Source organism: Mytilinidion resinicola (genome assembly GCF_010093595.1).
Source record: "Mytilinidion resinicola strain CBS 304.34 unplaced genomic scaffold BDZ99scaffold_14, whole genome shotgun sequence".
Lineage (NCBI taxonomy): Eukaryota > Fungi > Ascomycota > Dothideomycetes > Mytilinidiales > Mytilinidiaceae > Mytilinidion > Mytilinidion resinicola.
In genome coordinates, this window is record NW_022985450.1 from 70628 (window position 1) to 94364 (window position 23737).

Below are 23737 nucleotides of genomic sequence, written 5' to 3' on the forward strand. Positions count from 1 at the left end.
CTTGTTTCGAAACATCTCTTTACTTTGATCTCACATTCAAATCGGTCATCTCGGTTCTAGTTACAATCCACACGGTAACTAACATGAACAGCGCAGGAGCTCGACGGCTCGCTGCTGGTATTATAGGGACGCTATCAGCTATCATCATCCGGTCTTTCCACCTGAAAGCAGAAAGAAGCAAGCCGCACGACATGGACTCCCCAGCGCCGTGCTATATACAAGTAGCGCTGTGAATGCGGAATCGTCACCCTTTCTTCCACTGTGGCTAAACCCCGAATGCGGAACCAGAAACCCACAGATCAAACGCCCGGCCCCCCGTAGATACGCCAAATGCTATACAGAACCTCCGCAGACCAAACCCGCAAATGGATATCTCTTTCTTCGATCTCTCTTAAATGTTTAAAATGGCGAAAGGCGAGTTTATAACCATACCCATGCCGCGAGCGAAAGCAGCGACGGCGCAAGAACGGACGCGTACGTGTTTAGCCGCACAGATGCAGAGCCCGCGGAAACAAGGGCTGAGGTAAAGACGTTGTTGAAGGTGATCTTATCGTTTGCCCCGGAGGAGTTGAAGCAGTTCTGGGGCGTGACTTCTTCGACATCCTTGGGGTCGGCGAAGGTGATGTCGACGCACTGCCTTACAATTAACATCTTTCCATCGTCTACATTTAGTCGAAAAGATCGGTTGTACTCACGTTGTAAAGCGACGCTCCGTGCTGCGCGGCCTCAATAACTTGAATCGTCGCATTGTCGCCAATAGCCGGCGTAAAATTCGCGGGCAAAGGCACCTGCGGCAGGCAGATTGTGCCCGGGTATTCAAGATTCGAGGGGCCGACGATTTGGAAAACGGGCAGCATGGTGTGCGACATGTTCAGCGGCTCGTTGCCGTAGCCCATGTTGAGGTAGATGAGGGCCAGTGAGTGGCCGGGGAACCAGCCGGGCTGGATGGCAATGGCGCCGCCGCCGACGGGCCATTTGGTGCGGTTGCGGGAGGTGGGCATGCCGCCGCCTGGAGGATGTCATTAGCAGCTGAGGTGGTTCGAGGTGTGCGGAGTGTGCTCACATGGATACATCCATTGCATGCCGTAGGGAAAGCCAAGGGTGCCATTGGTGTAGGTTATGCCCAGCGAGCCCGGAATGATGTTAACGCTGCCCGGCTCGGTGCCGTTGGTGTGGATGTTGTCGCCTCTCCAGCCGGGATAGGTGATGACTGTGTGGGCGCTGGCGATGGCACAAGTGGCCGCGAGGACGACGATGGATCTTAGGGACAACATGGTGGTGGTTCGGTTGCTATGACTGCTATTCCAAGCTCTTTCTTCACGGGATCCGGGGCGGTAGATGGGGTTCTTCAGGACATGCAGTGGACTCGACGACGAGCGGAACAGGGCGGGGGCTTCTGGCACTTATGGGAGGGCAGCGTTCTCGTGCACCCCAGCCAGCTGTGCGCCTTTTCCGCCTGCGGGTGGCAGCGAATGGCGGCGCTCGTGCGCCCAGCAGGGCGGCATCTTGACCGGCCAGCACGCAGGAGCCGTAGGAGTTGGGCGTGCAGCGAATTGGCCGCCAGACAGCATATTGATAGCGCAGGGATGGCGAACGGGACGACGGCCACTCACAGCGGCAACACTCTCCAGCTCTGATGGTGGCGCGGGAGATCTAGCCGGAAGCACGCAGGACAGTCGTCGGGCCGGGGACTTGTGCAGGTCGACGCCCTGGGGGTGTCGCCGATGATTTGCTGGCCATGTGACGGCTCTGCAGGCGTCGGCCAGGGGTGCGCCGGATCCTCTCCACCACAGCCCTCTAAGCGCCGACTGATATGGCCGTCTCCACGCTGTGCAGCACACTCTCAAGCGCGCGACTCTGAGTGGTGATGTGATGAACACGTTCGCATCACGCCGCAGCGCAGCGGAGCTTGCCAACGGTGGTCGCAAAAGAGGCCGCCCGCCCACTCGGGACCCTCCGCTGCCTTCCAGACGCGCGCAACAGCGTCCTGATGTGACCGACAGGTGATACAGAGTGACTGAGGACGGCGGGCGTGCAGAGCGGGGGAAAGCCTCAGCCTTATTGCGTAGAACTTCGAAGCGGGACGTGAAAGGGGGTGCGAGTTGCATCGTTGTCTGGTGTTGAGGTTTGATGCTTCCAAGCTTCATTCGGGACTTCGCGGTATTGGACCGATGCGATGTGATGAACGTTTGGAGTGTAGCGAAAGCGAGGCGAGACTCCAGACAATACCGCCGACGACTCGATAGACCAAAGGAAATATTGATCGTTACCTGTCAAGTCGCATAAAGGAGTCATGGCACGGTGGTGTTGAGGTGGTGGCCGAATTAAGGTGTCGTTAGCAGATAGTCCAGACCCATGGATGGCCAGCGGCCAACGTGACGCCGTTATTGGCTATCTTCAGTCAATCCACGACTTCTCCTTTATGCGCTCTTCAGAGATCAATGAGAATCATCATCACCAGCAGAAAAGTTATAGTAGACAGTTCGGTGTACATTATTCAATCCCTCCTATCCAAAGCGCCGACGCTGAATGAAGTAAATAATACAATGCACCATCATCGACGCCAGTAGCCCATCCCAGCACACCCTTAGACCATCCCAGCCATCTTTTCCACCCGATTCTGCGCACTATCCAACATCGCCTTCTCCTGCTCAAGCATCCTGTGAATAGTCTCAACTTTCTGTTTCCGGAAATCTGACGACACCATCACGTGTCCATTCCCATTGAGCCCAGCATCCGTTTGCGAAGTTTCGGCATCCTTGGCTTCATCCAGTACTTGCTTCTTGATCCGCCTGACTTCCTCTATGCGTGCGAACGTCAAAGGCTCATCGCTACCCTGTTGCTGCTGCTGCTCGTTGACGGCTCGAGTCATCTTCTCGACCTCTTCGATCCACATCTGCTCCTTCTCAGTGAGCTGCCGCGTATTGGTCTGGGCCAGCTTGGTCCGGATGCGGTCATGTTGAGCCATTAGGGCGGCCTGACGTGACTTTACTTCCTCGAGTCGATTCTCAATCTGCTTCTTTCCGACCGCCCGGTCCTCATTAGCGTCATCCTCGAACGTGTCATCGTCAGCTCCGATAGTCTTGTCGATCTGGTCCGCTAGTTGCGCAGCTCTTAAGATCTGAGCCTTGAACTCGAGCTTGAGGCGCTCGCACCGGCTGAAGAGATCGGATGCAGCAAGACCCAATTGGTTGGTTTCGTGACTTAGGATACGGTGTGCGTTGGTCATGATTTCGAGCGTAGCTGCTGACAGCCTGACCTCCTGTCCCAATGAAGACTTGTACCGGGCTGGCACCTTCTGATCCATGAAAGAGGTGAGTTGTGTGTTGTGGTAGAAGACTGCAGGTGCCTGGTAGATAGGTCGCAAAGGAAGATCCGGAATATCCAATTCTTCGCTGGCGGCACTACCCCTGAAAGGCTGGCTACCTCTCCGAGAATCAAGCGTTGCTGCAAGCGGCTGTCCGTGAACTGCTGTGAGGACAAAATGTCCGAGGTCTGCGACGTCGTATGCTACGCACGAGGCGATTCCGCGCGTCGCGTCTGGTTGTTGTTTTTCCGGGATGGGGAAAATCTTCTCTGCGGCCGACTGAGCAAGGTTGAGGAACCCGTTCAGTCGGAACTCGGCGCCCTCGATCTGCGCTCCGCTCAGCTCCCTCTCCAGATCTGGTACCCACGACAACATGGACAGGTGATACACTCCACTCTCGTCCGTCACGAATAGCGCAAAGTCTGTGCTGTCATCGATCGTGAACGTCGGGTGTGAGGAGAGTGGGCGTGCCTGCGATGAACTTGGAAGCAGGTGTACAGTCTCAACGACTAGCAACGTGTGTTCCTCGTCGCCTTCTTTTAGTGCAGCTTCTGGGTCCTGTGGGGTTGTTAGCGTCTGCAAAGAGTTGACTGAAAGATAAAACCCACCTCGCGCGAAGGTAGCCACTGTCCTTCAACCCCCTCGAGATCCAAACACACATGTACATCACAGTTGCTCGAAAGCAAACAAACAACGGATGCTGAGAGTCCCTCTGGGCTCCCATCATCATCGAAGCTGTCTAGATTGCTCAGGCCAAAGACTAGAATATCCGAGATTTCAAAATCCTTGGTGTCGTCCAAGTCGGGAGTCAGCTGGAAAGGTCCCTGGAGCTTTGGCAATATGGGTGTGCTCTCTGGTCGACTGTAGATCTCTGTGACATCGTCCAAATGATCATTTTCAACCACTGGCTCCTGGTCTAGGATATCCAGTAGCCAAGAGAATTGGGCCTGGGATATCCGCTGCTCGTTCGTGTTGGACTCTTCTTCGCTAAACGCGTTTTGAGATTCGATTGCGGTTGTCAGGTGCTGTAGAAGTGTAGACGTTCCAGGTGACTTAGTCACTTGCCATTTGCTGGGCAGAAGAGGGCACAAAGCGTAGACGTCTCCCTCTCTCATAGCCACCCAAAGGGTCATTGGAGACCACCCATTGATGCCTTCTTGTTCGAGCGAGCCTCCAAAACACGCTGAAGCCACTTCCCACTCGTAGGCGTCGGGAGAGAAGCCCTTGCTATGTGTGTAGCCCGACACGCTCACATCATCCTCAGTACTCGTCGCGTCGATAAGTTTCGTCAAATCCACCGCCACGGTAGGTTCACTGAACGAGTATCGATTGGTGCGATTCAGCTCCCATAGCCGCACCACCGCGTCGGTTGTGATTGTGACCAGACATCGCCCACGGTGACCGAGAGGGTGCCAGAGGACTGAAGCTATTGGGGATTGTTCTAGGACGTGGGCGGTTGGACCCAGTTGGAAGGTCTTCAGCTTTAGTGGGCTGGTGTCCTCGGTGCCGAGATGTGAGGAGTTTGGTAGAACTGCAATGTGGATGGTATGCGACGTAGCGATGGCCATGAACTCGCCCTCTGGTGAAATGACCAGCTGTTTGATCGCTCCATGGACTCCAACTCTCAGGACCTGGAAGCTATGATCAGTGCTTTGCCCATTGTCTTACAACAAACAGACTTACCCTATGTAAGACTTCATCTTGAACAGTACTCCTGCTCTGTCGCGATTGCGAATGTCCAAGTCTATTTGATTGCTCCTCGCTCTTCTCTTGTAGGAGGACCAGGTCGGACCACCGAATCTCGTTGCCCACAGCCACAAACACCTCTGTACCCCGCGTGGCTATTGTCTTATTTGGTCCGGAGTAATCCTGCGCAGCTTTGTAGCCGTTCGTAGCTTTGGAGGAGGCTTTTGGTGCGAACAAGTTAAACCCTGGTGAAGGCCTGGACAACCACGGCGGCGTGTAGCTGATGACTTTGGGCATCTTCGCGGGACGCGGGAGATGGAACTAATGAGCGACAATATAGTAGGAGGTATGGCGGAGGGAGCCAGTGGTGGGCGATGTAGTGGGAAGCTTTGCGCGGGGAGGGAGACGACATGAATGAACTGTAAATATGCACCTTGAAGTCGCGGTTGCCCAAGCTCGGGCCACTTCCAGCAATTCGGGAAAGAGAGACGCGACAGGCCGCATCCACGTCCGTCTGCGTTCACCTCACGACACTTTGCGCCTTTGCTTGCTGCTGCTTCACTGCTTCCTCTGGACACTGACGACCCGCGGAACACCCAGTGGCTCTAATAACCCCACCCATATTCTACATGCGCTTCTCGAGCTAGAAGCAGCCTCACGTCGCGCATCCTACTTTCACCAACTCTGAACGAACTGCACGAATCATGGCTCCTACCACCCGGAATACCGTCGATCGTATGGACAAGCCGAGCTCATACGCCGCCAGCAAGGTAAGAAGAGCTACCTGTCATCCGGCCCGATGCGCGACCCTTCGAAGTGAGGATGACTTCCTAAGACTATAGCTAATCAGTCACAGAACAAGCGGCGCAAGTACAATCGAGACGGCGACGATGGAGACCGGTACCAGCGGGAGCGAACACCAGAATTCGAGGATAAGCTGAGGGATGCTACCACGCTCTATGTTGGAAACTTGTGAGCTCGCAACCTAACACCCTGGCATCGCGGCCGCTGAACGATCACAGGTCCTTCTACACTACCGAAGAGCAGGTCCATGAGCTCTTCTCAAAGTGCGTTCTCCACTACCCTCCCCGAAAGCCTTCCCTCTAATGTGTGGATCCCAGGTGCGGCGAAATCAAGCGTCTGGTCATGGGCCTTGATCGATTCAAGAAAACACCATGCGGATTCTGCTTCGTGGAATACTACAGTCATGAGGATGCGTTGGACTGCATGAAATACATCGGTGGCACCAAGTTGGATGAGCGGGTCATCCGTACAGACTTGGATGAGGGCTTTTCGGAAGGTCGACAATATGGGCGTGGCAAGTCTGGCGGTCAGGTTCGCGATGAATACCGCGATGAATATGATCCTGGGCGAGGTGGGTATGGGAGGGCGCTGGCTGAGGATCTGGAGGAGTAGGGAGGTTGGGCGTGGCTGTGTGGTAAGAATCTTTCTTCCAACCTTGTCATCAGCTCGAAATTAATTTTGATGCAATAGTACATCAGACTTTTCCAGGAAGTCTTTGGACCATACTCAGATCCTATCCGATTCAAGCCATCTGCATTCAAAAAGGTAGTGGTAGGATACCCTCTGTATAACACAGGTAGGAAGTACGGCGTTTTTGGGAAAACTTCTATATTTTGGTTCCTCAAGGGCCTCGAATGCATCCTATAAAGCCTTCTAAGGTCTCCGACCCGGTAATGCTTGCTATGCAAAGTCTGAAGCTGTCTACCAGAATCGAAGAATCGGACTATCAAACCCCCTTCAATTGTATAGGTATCATCCCTCTAACCTTTTAGCTTCCACGTTCGAACTTGCAGACACGGCCTTCTGAGATAGCCCAGGAACTCTACCAATTGTTCAAGATGACGAGCCTCCATCTTGTTCAGCTCTTTGAAAGTGCATTGAAGCACCCATAGTAAGCGTCTACGACACTTTTGATGCTTGCTGTTTCCGTCGATCCAACGCGTTCACAACCTGCTCCAGCCACCACACATGGATCCGCGAGTCTCCAGTAAGTTCAGGATGGAAGCTAGTTCCAAAGACGTTCCCCTGTCGAACGGCGATGATATCTCCTTCTCCCGCGGCACGTGCCGTCTTCTCATCGTCTTTAATCGCAGTCGCATCACCCGGTAGCCTCGCCAACACCTCTACTTCAGCTTTGACTTCCTTTTTTGCAAGCTCATCAGCCGGCCGCTTCGAAGGCGCAACGACAGTTTCCTCCCTCTCCGCCTCTCCTGCCTGGATCCCTTCCACGTGGGGCAATATCTTCTCTACTACCGGCGCGCGGATGAAGACGCTTCTGAACGGTCTGCTAGCTTCGCTCCCTGACACTGCAACAGAGTCTTTCAGAAATAGCAAATCGATATTCGCTTGGAAACTTTCCACCTGTCGTCCGAAATGGTTGCGGTTCACTCTAACATCTAGTCCGCCGATCAACTCTTGGCCACCTTTCTTGGTACGATTCGCAGACTCTGCAAGCAGAATCAGGCCGGCGCAGGTGCCCCATGTTGGCTTGCGGATAACCCTGCGGCGTATTAATTGGGCTCATACACTCGATTTGATATCAAAATGGTGAGGGTGACTAACTTGACAAACTCGCGCAGCGGCTCCAGCATCCCCGAGCGCGCGGCTACGAGCGAGATCGTCGTGCTCTCCCCTCCGGGTATAATCAGCGCATCACACCTTCTCAGCTCCTCTGGTGTTCTGATCTCTAGAAACTCGAACTGCGTTTCTGAGTCATGTGCTTTGAGCGCAATCGCCGCATGGCGAAGCAGCTGGACATGCTCGCTGAACGCGCCCTGCAGCGCGAGAACGCCGACGGTAATCTTTCGCGCGCTGGGCATGCTGTGGGACTGTATCACGGGCGACAATAAATGAGGAGGAATTCGGTGACCGAAAAAAAAAGTAATTGCTGCAGGTCGGAATAAACTGACGGGTTGGCGACGGATGGAGGCTTATCGATAAGCCAGCCCATTCCCGAAATAGATTCCCGCGTGCTCGCATCTCCGATCGGCGAAGATCGAAGTCAGATCCAACATCCCCACCTCCACCGACCTCACGAAACGAACTTCTCCAGCTCCTCCTGAGGCCCCAGGCATCGGGAAAGTAGAGACCAATATGATGGGCGAGCCAGCACTCACCTGCTGGCTCCTAGACACGCGCAGCCTCTGGCCCGGCGAGCGCATCGAAGACTCCGTCCGTGATCTCACTCCCGCCCGCTCCCAGCTCCAATTGCACACCTAACTAACCTCACGCGCCCCGCGATCCAGGCTGCCGACGCCCTCCGCCTCGTCAGTCCCGAAGAACACGCCCACATCACGCGCAAATACCACATGGCCGACGCGCGCATGTCGCTCGCGTCCGCCCTCCTCAAGCGCCTCTTCGTGCACCTCTCCCTCCGCATCCCGTGGGCCGAGATCCGCTACGCGCGCAAAGGCGACCCCAAGCACGGCAAGCCGTGCGCCATCCTGCCGGACGGCTCGCGCGCGCCGCTCGAGTTCAACATCTCGCACCAGGCGGGCCTGGTCAGCCTGATCGGGTGCAAGCGCGGCGACGTGGAGCTGGGGACGGACATTGTGTGCGTGAACGAGCGCAACGATTACCGGGTGATTGACGAGGAGGGGTTTGAGGGGTGGGTGGATATGTACGCTGAGATCTTTGGCGAGGAGGAGAGCTGGGATATGAAGTATACGGTTGACTCGTTTAAGCTGCTGGATGGGACGGTGGTCACGGCGGCGGATATTGGGCGCGGGGATCGGTGTTGTGCGCGGGGGAGGGAGTTGAGGGCGATGTTGGACACCGGGGAGGAGGTGGTGTTCTCGAGTGATTTGCTGATTGAGGCGAAGTTGAGAAGGTTTTATACGTTTTGGTGCTATAAGGAGGCGTTTATTAAGTTGTCCGGGGAGGCGTTGTTGGCGAAGTGGTTGAAGGAGTTGGAGTTCAGGAATGTAAGGAGTCCGGCGCCGGGGACGGTGGCGAGGTGCTCGACGCATGGCACGTGGGGGGAAAGGGTGGGTGATGTGGAGGTGTGGATGCATAGGAAGAGGTTGGGGGATGTGAAGATGGAAATCCAGGCGTTTGAGGAGGAGTTTATGGTGGCTGTGGCCATTCAGCCGGCGAGCAAGTTGCCGGAGGGGGGGTTTCCGGGGTTTGTGGGGTTGGATCTTCAGAGGGATATCTTGGAGGTTGCGAGGAGTTCTTAGGGGAGGTGGCTTATTACGACTGGAACGGCATATGAGCGTATGGTAAGCTATCTTCGAAACTCGATAACATATTTCGGCGTCGAAGGGAAGAGGTTTAAGGGAGATACATGAAGCTGAAAAACCAATGCGAGAAAAGGATATCAACACCTGTATAACGGTTGTAACTCGTATTTTGACGAGATCAGTAATGGAAACACTTCAACATATCATCGCGATCGAGGACATCAAATTGTCTACAATGGTCTGCGACTGTTCTAGGTGCTTGGAGGGATATATGAACATCAACCGTATTATGTCATCTATGAAGTCGGCCCCAATTGTGCTTACTGTGGACGGACTGACTATGTCAGTCAGAATAAATACACACATCGAGACTTATATACATCATACATCAGATTCTCCCAACTTCCTCAAACATGCCGCTTTCGGGCCAGTTTGTTAATACTGCCCCTGACCTAGCTATTATAACCATCAAGGATCTTACATAAGACCAAAATCAGCAAGTTTCCGTGAAAGATTTAAAACTAGCTGCCACATGGAGTTAGACAGGTATTAGAAGGGTCCTCATGCAGAGCTCACCCTGTAGCTCCACTTCAGCAACGCATGATGTCCCGATTGGATACAAATATTAAAAAGACTGGTGATTCATGAATTTGGCATCATGGAAAAGGCCTGTCAAGAAGCTTTTACTCAGTTCCCCGGCATCCCTCGGCGACACCAGCGATGACGAGTGGCTGCCAGTGGCTGGTGCGTGATCGATGACGGACGGGGCGTTTCTTGATAGGGAGGGCTAAACCTTGGTGGAATTCATCGCGCCGCGCTCCAAGTCGCAGACCCTGATGGCGCTTCTTCCTGTTGTTTTCCTTTGCTCCGTCCACACATCCTCGCCTCGTTGCGATTCCTCCAACTTCATTGTCTCGTCTCCGGCCTCATCGTGGCTCTGAATACCTGTCGACATCCCTGGCCGTGCTGCAGCTGTCAGCCTGTCGCTCTCTCGCGTCGGAGTTGTGCCCGCTCCTCCAGCGCATCCGCTCCACATACATGACATCAGCTGTCGCTCGACCCTGACAGCTTCATCTTTTTCACTCTCTGCGATTTCGTCGGTCATGTTCATTGCGCCGTTTCAGAGTCCATAGTCTGTCATGTTTCATCGCCGGCGCGCTGCGTCAAATCCGGTGAGTGCCTCTTTATCTGTCGGCAGGAACAAACATCACGAGAGCTCCATTTGCGCCTGTCCAAGCTATCCTAAGCTATGCCTCTCAACATCACACTGACACCATCTCCTCATGCAGCCCACCCACCAGCCCTCGAATCCAAACTCTGCCGCCGCCCTAGCCGCGAGCCAAGCGTTCCTCAAAGGCCGCGACTCCAATGCCACCCTCTCCAATGCCGCGGCGGCGGCTGCCCTGCGCACCCACGCGACGTCGCCAACGCCGGTTGGCGATATACAGACAAAGCGGATGATCCGGAGAGGGTCGACGTCTTCACAGGGCAGCGTTGGAAGTAATCAGGCGCCCGGCTTGCGTAGGCAGTCCAGCTCTGGCTCGATGAGTGAACGCACATTTCGCACATCTTCGCCCAACAGGAGCAGCCCCGTAGTCGAGGCGGATCCTAACGCGCCTCCAGTGCCTGCAATTCCACGTGATGTCCCGAGTCCTGTTGCCCAGAAGCGCGCGTCCAGCCTCGAACCGGTCTTCCGCGGAGCCTCGCCGAGAAGAGGTAGTGGGAGAGGCGTGAGTGTTGACAGAGGAATGCCTGCGGCTGGCCGTGGCCATACTCGTGGTGGGAGCAGTCTGGCTCAAGTCCTGGAAGTCGATCGCGAGAATAGCATTCGGGGCTCCGTCAACTTTTCCAGGCCCATGTCTCCGCCGGCTAGTCCGTCGCCTTCTCCGGTCGTTGCTCCGGGTCGAGCTAGTCACAGTGGATGGTTTGCTTCGCCAATCGTCGCAAACAGGACTTTCAGAGACGACTCAGCTACGCGCCCGAAGACGTCAGACGGCGCTGGCATCAGAAATTCGTTCGCCCAAGAGTCGATTCGGAACGCGCCGGAAATGCCAGTACATAAGAATAGGAGCCAATTTTCCGCTGGGGTGGAAGGGGCTCGTCTGGCAAGCGGCCATATGGTAGCAAGGCCTACGGGAACAGCCGTGGACGAGTATGCTCGACCTGCAACTTCATCTGGGATTCAAGCTGTCGACCCTAAATCTCCAGGAGCGGTGTACGACCCATCCACGCGGAAGTTCTATCAAAGAGAAGCACCACAACCTACGTATCAAGAACCGGTTTACCATGAAGTGGAGCGTCCGCAGAGTCCACCAGTCCAACTAGAGGAGCGACCCGAGAGCCCTCCCATGCGACAAGATTCATCTTCGGGTTTCCAAACTCGGGCTGGAGCCTTACTTGCTAGAAGGAATTCCGAGGACTATGGCGAGAACGATCAAGAACAGGGTGTACACGATGCAAATACTAGTCGAAGACTAGATCCCAGTTCTTCTGGCTTGGATAGGGAGCATGCTCAGAATACACCCGTATCGACTGGACCACCCACTACTCCCGCACAACCGAGGACTCAAACGCCGACTAATACACTATCTGCGGGAAAGAATGGCAGCATACGCGGCGATAGACCTCAGTCTCTCAGTCCAGGTCGATCAGCACATTTTGCGACTTCATCAGTCGAATTGCCGAATGGATTCAAGCATCACCCACCACCAAGGTCGTATTCACCAGCAAAGTCCGCCCTCAAACACTCACCGTCTTCTTCCATCAGGAACAACTCCCCTGTAGTGATAGCTGCAAGAGGAGCTCCAAGTGAGACGTCAGATAACATGTCTGATGACGGTTCCAGGTCCACTCCAAGAAGAAAGAAGAATGTGCGAGTTAGCTTCGATGACGGCTTGGTCATTGCAGGAACTTCTGCTTATGGCGAAACATCGCCGTCGTCGCCAGACAATGATATTGATGATGTCATGACGCCGCGCCCGGCATTGCCATCTTTTGGAAGTGTCCGGGAACGCTCCAGACGGACCGAGGATGATGATCTAGCCGAAAAGGTTACTGAAACCATCCCATCTTCAATGTCGACGTCTGCTAGTACGATCGGAGAGCCACTTGAGTCTTCAAATGACCATGCGTTAGCCGGCATCATTGCTCATGACTTCGCATCTAAGAAGAGGGCAGAACCTTCTTCGCCTCAAGAGGGAGCTCGCAAGAGTATCCTACTGGACCCAGTGCCTCCGGAAGTGACATCAGTTGAGGGCTCAGGTTATGTCTCCGATTCGGAACAGAGCGTAGCTACTCAAGATGAAGGACCAATTTCATCACCCAAGGGGCCATTCATTGCACCAGCAACATCGGAGGCACCACCCAAGTCGACACTCGAAACTGTCAACGAAAATCCACGCGGAGAGATGGCAGTGCCCGATATTGCCATTCTCCCTGCTACCCCTGGGCCTGAGGACGCACCAGAACCTAAGTACATGATGCCCGGAGGATTCCCTGACCAATTTGAGGAGACACGCACTCAAGTCAGAAATCCAGAACCTGCGAATATTGAACCAAGCACAAACACTCCATCAACTGGCGCCGAGCCTGTGGAAACGATCAAATCAATCGCTTCCCCTCCAGCTATCATCCCTTCGCAATCTATAGTCGCTCAAGAAGAACAGTCACCAACTAACCAAGAGGAGCCCGACAGCGACACGAGCAGTATCTACAGTGATGCTGCAGAAGATTTCTCAGACGACAAGGCCCCATTTGCTTCAATTGACGCTGTTGTGGAAAGTCCGATTTCGAAGCCAGTTGGAGGTCTTGCCATAACAACCCCCCCAGAAAGTCCCGGCATGCTAGCACCATCCAACGCAAGTCGCGCTATTCAAGATACTGTTACCGCACCCTCTCGTGAGGAAGCGAATTGGAATGATGCAAGAGACCACTGGAATAACTTGACCAAGGCGCAACGAGAGACTGTGGGACGTGAAGCAAAATCCGAACCGCCAACGGTATTAGCAGCAGCACCTGTTGTGCCAATTCTACAGCCTGCCAAGGCGAGAAAGAAGAATGTATTAGCTGGTGGCGCGTTCCAAGGCGGACCGCCACCGGCAACTGCTCAACCACGGAAATCTGCATTGAAAAACTCCATGCGCCAGGCCCATGAATCGACGGCAGCTGAGCCTCACATCAGGAAGACTATGAGATCAGGGCCCGGCTTCCAAGGAAACAATGCATCTTCGGCTTCAGACACCCACATGAAGAAAAGCATGAGGGGTGGTGATACTATGCGATCGGGCATGCGGAACGAACCAGGTCTAGCTGCATCGAGATACAGCAGCCCGCCGGCGGTTCGAGAGCCTCGGGGCGCTCTGCAGAAGAGGATCATACCACCAGCAGCAGCACCCGCTAAGAATCGCCCTCAATCGGCATCTGGACCTCTTGGCACCTCCGCAAAGCCACCTCGAATGGCTCCTCTAGGGCGCACGTTTTCGAACGACGATTCAGACCTTTCAGACAGTAGCTTCAAGAGGGAACGGCGCAAACCAAAAGGATCAAACGGGGAGAGGTATTCCATGAGACGATCTATGAGAGGTGGACCACCTCCTCCATCAGCTCCAACGCCAACCATGAGACCACAGTCTGCCCACGCGCAGCCTTTGTCACCACCGCCCACAATGCGGACTTCGATGCGGCCCTCTTCGCCAACGCCAGAGGCGCAAGCAGGCCTCAAGTCTTCTCGTTTCAGTATCAGGTCGTTGTCACCAAGGGGACGAGGGATAGGGAACTCAAGGCGGAATGGCTCTATCGATGCAAGTGTATCCACTCTTCGAGCTCAGTCTGAGAGACCTGGAGTGAAAACGGGTGGGTTCGGCAAGAGTTCGAAGGCAAAATCGCCAGCACTAAGCAAACCTGCAAAGCGGTTCCAGAGCCGCTTCGCCGACTCCAGTGATGAAGACGACGACAGGCCGGCAAGGTTTCAAAGCCGATTCGCGGATTCTGATGATGAGGACGACTACGTCTTACCAGCTGGATTGGCTCCCGTCCGCGGCATCCCAAGGAAGCCAGGGGAAGAAGACGGTGACTCCACTGACCTCTCCGACGAAGACAGCAGCACAGAGAGACCCGCTGCTAACAAGGACATAGAGAAAGGGGCAGCGACCAACGGCCAGCCATCTTTCGCATCGAGCACCCTCCGCGACAGCAAGCACGCCGCCGACCCGTCCGACAGCCAACCCATCAAGAAGGAGAAATCCAAACGCGGCTTCTTCGGCCTAGGCAAGAAAAAGCACTCCACCACCCAACCCGGCGACTTCGCCTCCCAACCCCTACCCATTCCCGAACCCCCTCCACACGCCGTTCGCTCCGAACCTCAAGCTCAGCGCCCGCTCACCCCCATCGGCGAAGACGAGAAAGTCTTCGATGCCGACTCCCCTGATACGCCACAGAGCCCCGGCAGCATTCGCAGCCCCAAGCTGCAACGCCGCAACACGCCGCAATGGGGCCGCTCGACTTCGGACTCCTGGCCTCTGCCTCAGCCCCCGGCGATCGGGCAGGAGGTGAGGCCGGCGAGCTCAGATGGGGTGTTCCCGAAGGGCCCGAGGGGGCCGAGCATTCTGAGGCCAACGTTGAGCAAGCGGCATAGCTCTGCGGTCAGTGAGGCGCGCATGGGCGTTGACCCGAAGACGGGGAAGGAAGTGGTTGTGGGACGGACGGGGAAGAAGAAGAAGTTCCCGATGCTGAGGAAGGCGTTTGGGTTGCGTGATTGAGAGGGAACAACGAATTCGTGAGTCGATCTAACTGGTGGAGGCGGAGGAACTATTTACCCCCATATGACGAGGGCTTTCCATGGCTGGATTTCCTTACCTGTTGTTTCGTTTGAGAAGAGGGACTATGAGGTCCCCCTAGCACAGCACCCGGACGATTCGGGGACGACAGAAAGGTGTAACAGCACAACCTGTGGCTTTCTTTCTTCTTTTTAATTTTTGGCAGTGTTTAGAGCGCGCATGGTGCGATGCGATGCGATTGGAGATGGATGATACCTCAGATTCCCGAGAAAGGGGACTGCTACTTGCTGAAAACTGGACTACATTCGCTTCTTTGTATACAATTTCGATAAGGTGGGCGATTTGAAGTGGTTCTTACATAATTTATAATCGAGTCGATTACGCATTTGTTTGATTTGGCTTTCTTTTGCTTTTGGGGGTGTGGGTTGCAGGTGTGGCAGTGACGCCTTGGGGGTCAAGTATATGCTGAAGAAGAGCGCTTCGTCTACAGCCACCTTAGTCAGGTGGGCAGCACCTCCGCATCTCGTGCAGCCTCATTCTGCTGTGCTTCAGCTCTGCATAGTTTTTACTACTCTACGGGTGAGGACCCATGGAGTATTAATTCACACGGCATACGGTCGCCATTTATTGAAAACTCCTGCTGCCACCTTTGTAGTAACGCGTACTTAGTTCTTAGTCATTAGGAGAAGATGCTCTGTTCCAATTGCAGCGTTATCGAGCTAACGGATCACACTAAGAGAGACATTTGCAGATGAGGTGGCTATTTGGTTATGCGACAATGCTCGCACTCAAGAAGTGCATATGAATCAGCTGATGTACACCTGCGATGAGTGTCAGTACACAGATCTATCAGAAAACGAGCTTCTCGACGGCAGTGAGCGATGGCGTGGGATCAACAAGCTATCCATGAACGTATTCTTCGTCTATCGCGGAACTAATCAAATTCACTTTGACGTACTGGCTGATAAGCGTAAGTTCGCGTCAACACAAGGTTAAGCACTCTCAACTCACTTTGCTTCTATCTAGGTACACCGTTAGCCCGCTACCTGCGTATTCACCGCCGACCGGTTGCTGGGCAGTTCCTTTCTGCTCCGAACCTGGAAATTGTGCGAGCCTGGGTCAGTGAATGTGATTCTAGTTCACTACACACCACACGTTGCGATCTTGACACATTCATCCCCCGCCGTTTAGTTGAAATCAAAGAAAGTGGGAAAATGACTCGTCTTCTTATCACATCAGACGACCCACGCTTCAAAAATTCACAAGATGTACCGCGCTATCTCGCGCTCAGTTATTGCTGGGGCACGCAGAACACCTTGAAATCTCATTTACAGCTCAACAAGTCGACATTGGCAGAGCTTAAAACCAGCATCAACACGAACAAAATCGCAATCACACTTCAAGAGGCTCTGAGAGCGACCTATACCTTGAGATACCGGTTCATATGGATAGACGCACTGTGAGTGCATGCACTTCTGCGTGGATTCAACACTAACACCCTTTTAGTTGTATTATTCAGGGTGATGAGAATGATTGGCAAACAGAGTCCGCCTCCATCAGTCGAATCTACGCCTCTGCCACAATAACTTTAGTCCCAGCAGCAATAGAATCCTGCGATGAGGGGTTTCTGGATCGCACAATTCCGCCTCTTTTGCTGGTTTCGTTCAGATCATCACACAGGCCAGATCTAACAGGAAACTTCTATCTTCAAGCGACTAATGCTGATACCCACATTACGGAGTCCTACTGAGACATTCAGCGCCGGAGATGGAATAAACGAGGCTGGACATTTCAAGAACTGTTGGAATCTCGACGACTCCTGTACTTCAGCAAGACGATGTTACACTATAGCTGTCAGACTGTAGTGAGAGTTGAGAGTAGAGAAGAAGCCACGAGCGCAACGGAAGGTTTCTATACTCCTTGGGCTTGGACGCACAAGGAGTTGGGAGTATCAGCTTGGTTTGGTGCGGTCCGGGAATATTCTGGAAGATTGTTATCAAATCCTTCTGATAAGTTACCCGCTATATCGGCGCGAGCACACGACATCGCTGCACAATCTCAAAGCCAGTACTTGGCTGGCTTATGGAGGGACTCATTAGTCCTCGGTCTCCTATGGTACTGCGTGGATCCTCAGGTTGACAAGTACGATAGTGATACAATTCCTACGAAACCCAGATCTGTCGAGCCCCATCATGGAGCTGGGCGGCCGGCGATGGTACAATTGATTGAATTGGATGTCTTGATGAAGCTACCGACGGACGATCTTTAAAGGTTGAAGCAGTTGTGTTAGACGCTACAACTAAGGTTCTGGGGAAGAACCCTTTCAGTGAAGTTGCTGCCACCAGCCTAACCCTTAGGGGAAAGCTACACCATACTGGCTTAGGAAGCCATAAGTTGAACTATGTCCTACTTTTTTCTGATCTTTGGCTGGAAAATAGCAACGCCTATTCTTTGGTCCAACAAGATCAGGACATAGAGAACGGATTTGGAGTGTTGAACTGGAATTCCCCTCTGGACGTCCTGGATCACATTCGTAACGAAGGAATCTGGATGATTATGTTGGGGAAGTGGCGCGGCAGAGGTTGGAATGATTCTAAGAAAGGTCATCCTAAAAGATTTCACCATCTCGACACGACTCAAAGACAGGCTCTTATCAACGTGTTGGTTTGTTTTTCTTCGTTCATGGAGCAGGTGAATCTTTCTTCCATGATTGCTCTGAGGAGGAAGTTACTATTGTTTGAGATTCTTATATGTGAATACATCTTATGAAGAATTAGACTTGTCTTGCGTTGTTTTCGACTGAGTTCTCTTACCTCGCAATCAAACTGAAAGACACAAGAATCTGCTGGGCAAGACCTGCTCATACTCAATACCAAAGCTGTTGCTACCACTCTATTCGGCAGAGATGAGGAATTCCTTTCATTTTTTTGGGCTCAACTGACCATCATAGTGAAACTATTGCTACTTTTGTATACGGTATATATATGAGGACTACAGATGCTAACGAGTTTTACGGCACTATCTAGCTACTTAATATAATATATAAATAAATGCTACTAGCTGCTCTAGCTTCCACTACTATAAGTCTATACTAGTAACTACTAGAATCTAGTTAATTTTTTACTTAAATAGTTAACCTCCTTTACTCCTTTTTCCTATTCCGAGTTAGTGCGGGGCTCAGCTATCCGCGTGACCACTAAGCCACCTCTGAAGTGGCGATGAGATCGATCCGGCAGGGAGTGACCTCTTTCCGGGTACCAGAATTGCTGGGTCACATGCGTTAAATGATCTGATCTGCGGGAACATTAGGTGTGAGGCGGATAGATTGAACCCATTCACGTTTACAAGGCAGGCTGGTGGATGCACGCATGCATGAAACAGTCAATTATAGATGGATGAGCAGCAGATTTGAAGCATTGTAAATACACAACGTCCCTGCAGTAGGAAAAGGGCGGTGGAGCCCGTTTTGGTAACGGGTGCCTAAGCAACCAACCATGAGTGCACAAGTACCAGTGGTGAGCATCCAGGTGCAACTTAAGCGTACCGAGACCAAAGTCTTCGTCGAGTGGTCGTCGGGCCGAAATCGAGGTGGTGCGAACCAATTCCCAACGTGATCCATCACAGCCTCAAAGTCTGGTGGCTTACGAAGCTGGATAGGATGGGACGAGGTATTTCGCATTCGAAGACCTCCACATCGTGACCGGTCTGTACCGCCGAGTCACGTTGCTGAATATTTTGTAAGTGGCAGCCCTTGTAAGTTTATCCGAGCTATTTCAGTTTGTGCGTCTCGATCACAGCTCTCGCGAGCGCATCATCCAAATCATTTCTATTGAATGCCGGATACCTGTCTAAACAACGTGTCCTGAGCACGATCTCTTCAAATCAGTATTAGCCAGTGTTCACTGTGGCCCGGGAAGGACAGGTACTCGCCATGTATCAGCCTTGATACGTCAATGGATATATGTGACGTGTTATGGCTTCGGGTGGTGTAGGCAATATTATTGGCGAATATCCCAAAGCAGCTCGCATCTTGGGCGGTTGCTGTGAAATAGTGGTGTGCGGTGCTGGAGAGACATGCCAGATCGTGTGGCGGCTGTTGATGTGGTGATTCCTCCAAACCGTCACCACAAAGCGTGATGAGACCTGTCGCAGGCAGCCCTTGAGCATTGAGCAGTCTCGCCAGGAAGGATCCCGGATGCATTTTGACGGTGACGATGCCCTGAGACCCATCAAAATCCATCCCTATCGTACGAAAGTATCGGGCAACGTCAGAGGCGTTCAACCAAGCACAGGACAACCCTCCCGACCATGACCTGTCCACATCGCTCTCAAGTGGCGGCTGAAGCAATTGATTGAAGTTGTCGTTTAAGATCTTGTTCAGGAGCGCTCTGAGCCCTTCACGCGTGTGGAAATCGAGGACACGGTTGAAAACTCGGTAGAACTCCATCGAGCGGTCCTCGGCAGTGCATACAAGTCGTAGACCGGCCCGTATTGCTTGGAAGTGCAGCCTTTGGGCAAAGGTAGGATTGGGCGGGTCCATCGATCCCGGAATCCGCAGCTGTGACATGAAGTTGACTGTGTTGTTGTGAGCCGGCACAAGCTCGCAAGGAAAGCTTTGAAAATCCGATGGTTGATTAGCTGCTTCCCATGGCGCAGCGTTGCGCACAGATTGAACTACCGTCTCTTCACGTTCCGAAGTACCAGTGTCATGCGGCCTGTCAAGACTAATCTCTGGGGCCAGTGACCCCGTGGTCATTGAACCAGAGCTGTGGCAATCACTGACGGTCTGGTCGTCTTCCTGAGGGACATGTGATACTCGAACAATGGTGATGAAGCGTTCAATCGCTCTCTGTACTGCTTTCGTCACCTGCGGATTGTGCTCAAGCCATCCAGAAGCAACCAACTCATCAGTCAAGGTGAGGAAGCATGCGTTCAAGCCTTCAATCGTCTTGTTAAGACCGGCGATCTGCGCATTCAAAGATGTTATGGTGTCTTCCTTGCGTTGTCTGAAGGCTCGCTGAGCACGACAGGCCTGAGTTCGTCTCCGCTGTGTGAACTATCAGCATCCCGTGTCCACGCACCAGCGCTGGCTTACCCACCTTAGCTGCGATCTCGTCTAGCTCCGAAACCTTACGCTTTGGTTTGTGTTTCTTGGGCTGTCTCTCTTCCACCCTGCCCCGGGATCCATTTTTGTGATTCATAGGGCCCGGCTCTTCACCCAGAATGCTCTTCACCGGGAATCCAGAGCTTCGGTCAACAGGACGGTGTACTGAGAAATAACCTCCGGCTGGCGGGATGGCTACTTCGCATTCGCGCCAAGAACAGAACGAGTTACAAATCAGAGACCTGAAGCGATTACTGATCGGAGTCGTGGCTCAACATGCGGTCTCTTGGCAACGAGCCTCCCTGGCACCCCGTCAAGATCGAGCCCAAGTTCCTAAGCGTCGTCAAGTGGAGGGGCTGTTGTGGATAAAGCTAAAAGTCACGACAGTTGTTTGAACCGGCTGCGGCCTGCTCTTCGGCATGCAAGCAGGCCCTGTTTGTATGACGGATTTTAGGGTGGCTGTTGAGATTTGTCCCCCGCCCTGCTCCTACATCTTCCCCCTTTCCAGCCCTGGCCTCCTCACCTATCTCTGTCACTGGGTCTATCACCATGTCGCAATCCCCTCCACAGTCGTCTTTGAGCCCGATCCGGCCTCTGGCAACCCTCATCATTGGAAGACTTCTCACATCGAGCGTCGTCGGCTTCAACCTGTGCTGCATGATTGCAGTGATTTCAGTACAGTAACCAACTATTTTGGCAAATACTGAGCAGGAGGAGGATCCGATAGACCTCGTTGAAGCAAGGAACATGGCTCTTGCTACAGAGGGACTGTACGCCGCGTGCACTCCAGCAATGGCGTGGGAGTATCACTTTGGAGATAGGCCAGTTTTCTACGTGAACTAGTTGCACAGGCCGACGCTTTTCTCGAGTCTCAAGGCTGGGCAGAACAGCGTCCTAGGCGGGCCGCAGCAGTGACGGCTTCAAATGCTTGGAGAGAACTCGCCCCGCGCAAGAGGCAGCGACGCCAGTAGAACACCCAGAGCGGCGTCGGAATCACCATGGGGTGGTGACACTTGGGGGCTTGGGACGCTGCGTGCTTATGCTGAGGGTATTGAGGTTGTGACGGCGGGGAGGAGTATTGCTATGGGTGGGTCTGAGCGAGGAGAGGTTACAGATCACCCGCCTCATGCTGATGTAGTGGTTGCGCTGGGAGTTGAGAGTGCATCGTTGAGCAACATTGTGAACGCCAATGATCACTCCGCTGTCTGCAAGACCTCTTTCAAGCCACATAGCACTTGGTAGTTAAATGTACTTGACGAGCATGAGATGCTTAGTGTTGACTTCGAATTACGAATCACGGTCGTCGGGTGGCCGTTTCAAAGACACTGGCCGGGAAATATCTCCGCCATGATGTTATGAGCTTGTTCCGAGTTCGAAGTCTCATCAGCGGTGTTACTAAGGCTCCGCCGAAAAGCATTGCGCGATCGACAGTCAGCCCATTTTCGTTGAGAGAGCGCCCTTCAGACGATGAGCGCCATGCGTAGGCCTTACTGAGGTCCCCGGTACACAGCTAGCCTTACTGTCGTCCCCGGTACACAACTGGCCACGACCGCAAAACCTCAGCCGTAAATACTAAACACAAGGTGGCTTGCGGTAGCGGTCGCCAGTAGCCAATTGATGATGATTTCAAATCGAATCCATGGCCTGATAAAAGGGGCTTCAACTGATCTCCCACCTTTTGTTACCCAACTCCTCTTCAGATCCGTATTGGATAGTCACCCTTCACTCATATTTCGGCCGGCATCGTGTCATCTCAGTCGCAAACTTGTTTGTTGAACCTGAAGATGGAAAAGAGACCTGACTCTCCACCGAGCGAAGCTGGAGTGAACGTTGAGCAACCTAGCAACGCCGCTCTCAATGTCAGCCCCAGATGCGACATTCCCGCTTGGAAATGGATTTCCACATGCGTTGCGTTGTACTTGGGAGCTCTTCTTTACGGTATGTGCGCGTCTGGCAAGGCTCGACGGAGCGTCCGCTGAACTCGCAAAGGCCTTGACACGACAATTGCCGCTGATGTCCAAGCGCAAGTCTACGAAGACTTGGGACATATTGAGAACCTGCAATGGATTGGCCTTGGATTCCCAATGGCATCTGCTGCGACCATCCTGACGTTCACCCGAGCATATGGACTGTTCAACGTGAAGGTCCTACTTATACTAAGCGTTTTCGTGTTCGAGGTTGGTAGTGCCCTCTGCGGTGCTGCACCCACTTCCAGTTCCTTGATCGTCGGTCGAGTGATCGCGGGTATTGGTGGAGCAGGGATGTATCTCGGGTGAGCGATTGAAATGGGGTGAAATCTAGTCAGATAACTTACGGCGCGTAGTGCTCTGACCTACATATCCATGTTCACCACAAGATCGGAAGCCGCCGTATATAATGCTCTGATTGGGCTCAGCTGGGGCGTGGGATCCATCCTCGGGCCGGTGGTTGGTGGGGCGCTCTCCGTGAGCAACGCAACCTGGCGTTGGGTATGGTCGAACCCTTTCCCCGGATCGAAGCTTGTGTTGACCTCGTCCAGGCCTTCTATATCAACCTTCCGCTCGCGGGCATTCTCTCTCCTGTATACATCTTCGTCTTTCCCTCGCGCAATCCTCGGCCTGATCTGACCAACAAGGAGAAGCTCGCCAGCGTCGACTGGGTCGGAGCAATGCTTAACGCTGCCGTCTTCGTGATTTTCACGACCACCCTTAGCTTCAGCGGTTCGACATACGCCTGGAATTCTGCGGAATCCATCGCTCTCTGGGTTGTGCTCGGGGCTTGTCTGATCGCGTACGTCGTGCAACAAGCCTTCTCGATCTTTACAACCGACGAGAACAGGATCTTTCCCGTTCATTTTCTCAGATCGCGCACGCTCGTCCTGTTATATGTTGCCACCGGTGGTGCAGGCGCCGCGCAAGCCATCACACTCTATTACACCCCGCTGTTCTTCCAGTTTACCCGGGGCGATTCGGCGCTGCGTGCGGCCGTCCGCCTTCTGCCTTTCATCTGCACCTACATCTTCTTCGTGATGGCTGCAGGCGGCTCGCTTCCCGTCGTCGGCCGATACAATCTGTACTACCTTGTCGGCGGCGGTCTCATCGTGGCCGGAGGCGCGTTGCTCTTTGCGATTAGCACAACTACATCCAGCGGCCGGATCTACGGGTGTGAGATTCTCGTAGCGGCAGGGCTTGGTTTAGCTTGGCAGAACGCGTACTCCGTCGGTACGGCCAAAGTCTCCTCCCCCAAGGACGTGCCGAAAGTCATCGGCTTTATCAACCTCGCGCAGCTTGGCACCATTTCAATCTCCCTCGCAATTGCAGGATCGCTGTTTCAGAACCTGGGATTTCATGAGCTCAAAAACGCCTTTGCGGATTCGAGTCAGGGGTTCCCCGATGACTATATACGATCGGCTCTGGCCGGTCGTATATCTCCAGTGTTCTCCTCCGCTGATCAAGGCATCATTCATGTTGCCATCGTGGCTGTCGCGGAAACCATTCGAAAAATATTTGGGCTAGTTGTGGCGGCGGGAGCGTTGGTGACGGTGAGCTCACTGCTGATGAGGTTTGAGAAGATAAATCTGGTCGTTGCTGCTGGTGGCTAAGACGGAGCATTGCGCGGCCGCCAATGTCTCATCCTACATGAACTGTGAACTTGTCAGTGTGGTTCGCTTGGCGGTATAATG

At 53.5% G+C, this 23737-nt stretch overlaps 8 protein-coding genes across 8 annotated transcripts; 4 read left to right on the forward strand and 4 right to left on the reverse strand.

Annotated features, from left to right (window-relative positions):
• Positions 1-2: 2 nt before the first annotated feature.
• Positions 3-1403, reverse strand: BDZ99DRAFT_465038 (uncharacterized protein). Its single transcript, XM_033720454.1, has 3 exons — positions 1064-1403; positions 696-1009; positions 3-633 (listed from the first exon to the last, which is right to left on the reverse strand). The coding sequence occupies exons 1-3, from the start codon at positions 1272-1274 to the stop codon at positions 421-423; spliced, it is 738 nt and encodes a 245-aa protein (XP_033574072.1). The 5' UTR covers positions 1275-1403; the 3' UTR covers positions 3-420.
• Positions 1404-2405: 1002 nt separating this feature from the next.
• BDZ99DRAFT_465039 (uncharacterized protein) lies at positions 2406-4938 on the reverse strand. The gene is made up of 2 exons (XM_033720455.1): positions 3916-4938; positions 2406-3865 (listed from the first exon to the last, which is right to left on the reverse strand). The coding sequence occupies exons 1-2, from the start codon at positions 4873-4875 to the stop codon at positions 2588-2590; spliced, it is 2238 nt and encodes a 745-aa protein (XP_033574073.1). The 5' UTR covers positions 4876-4938; the 3' UTR covers positions 2406-2587.
• Positions 4939-5516: 578 nt separating this feature from the next.
• BDZ99DRAFT_447367 (nuclear cap-binding protein subunit 2) lies at positions 5517-6730 on the forward strand. The gene is made up of 5 exons (XM_033718007.1): positions 5517-5763; positions 5850-5965; positions 6016-6060; positions 6115-6431; positions 6488-6730. Exons 1-4 carry the CDS (start codon positions 5698-5700, stop codon positions 6407-6409), a joined length of 522 nt encoding a protein of 173 aa, XP_033574074.1. The 5' UTR covers positions 5517-5697; the 3' UTR covers positions 6410-6431; positions 6488-6730.
• On the reverse strand, positions 6614-8134 carry BDZ99DRAFT_447370 (SNO glutamine amidotransferase). Its single transcript, XM_033718008.1, has 2 exons — positions 7580-8134; positions 6614-7517 (listed from the first exon to the last, which is right to left on the reverse strand). Exons 1-2 carry the CDS (start codon positions 7834-7836, stop codon positions 6917-6919), a joined length of 858 nt encoding a protein of 285 aa, XP_033574075.1. The 5' UTR covers positions 7837-8134; the 3' UTR covers positions 6614-6916.
• Positions 7965-9484, forward strand: BDZ99DRAFT_447373 (uncharacterized protein). The gene is made up of 2 exons (XM_033718009.1): positions 7965-8188; positions 8263-9484. Exons 1-2 carry the CDS (start codon positions 8111-8113, stop codon positions 9193-9195), a joined length of 1011 nt encoding a protein of 336 aa, XP_033574076.1. The 5' UTR covers positions 7965-8110; the 3' UTR covers positions 9196-9484.
• Positions 9485-16249: 6765 nt separating this feature from the next.
• On the forward strand, positions 16250-17130 carry BDZ99DRAFT_348486 (HET-domain-containing protein; the record flags this gene model as incomplete). The annotated part of the gene is made up of 3 exons (XM_033714465.1): positions 16250-16431; positions 16479-16712; positions 16740-17130. Coding segments are annotated over 3 exons (807 nt in total), but the record flags the coding sequence as incomplete, so codon positions are not given.
• A 1214-nt stretch (positions 17131-18344) lies between these two features.
• BDZ99DRAFT_573011 (uncharacterized protein) lies at positions 18345-20173 on the reverse strand (the record flags this gene model as incomplete). The annotated part of the gene is made up of 3 exons (XM_033728253.1): positions 18345-18847; positions 18903-20019; positions 20072-20173. The coding sequence occupies 3 exons, from the start codon at positions 20171-20173 to the stop codon at positions 18741-18743; spliced, it is 1326 nt and encodes a 441-aa protein (XP_033574078.1). The 3' UTR covers positions 18345-18740.
• Positions 20174-21860: 1687 nt separating this feature from the next.
• Positions 21861-23656, forward strand: BDZ99DRAFT_392571 (MFS general substrate transporter; the record flags this gene model as incomplete). The annotated part of the gene is made up of 4 exons (XM_033715794.1): positions 21861-22014; positions 22066-22348; positions 22400-22544; positions 22595-23656. The coding sequence occupies 4 exons, from the start codon at positions 21861-21863 to the stop codon at positions 23654-23656; spliced, it is 1644 nt and encodes a 547-aa protein (XP_033574079.1).
• Between the last annotated feature and the right edge of the window lie 81 nt (positions 23657-23737).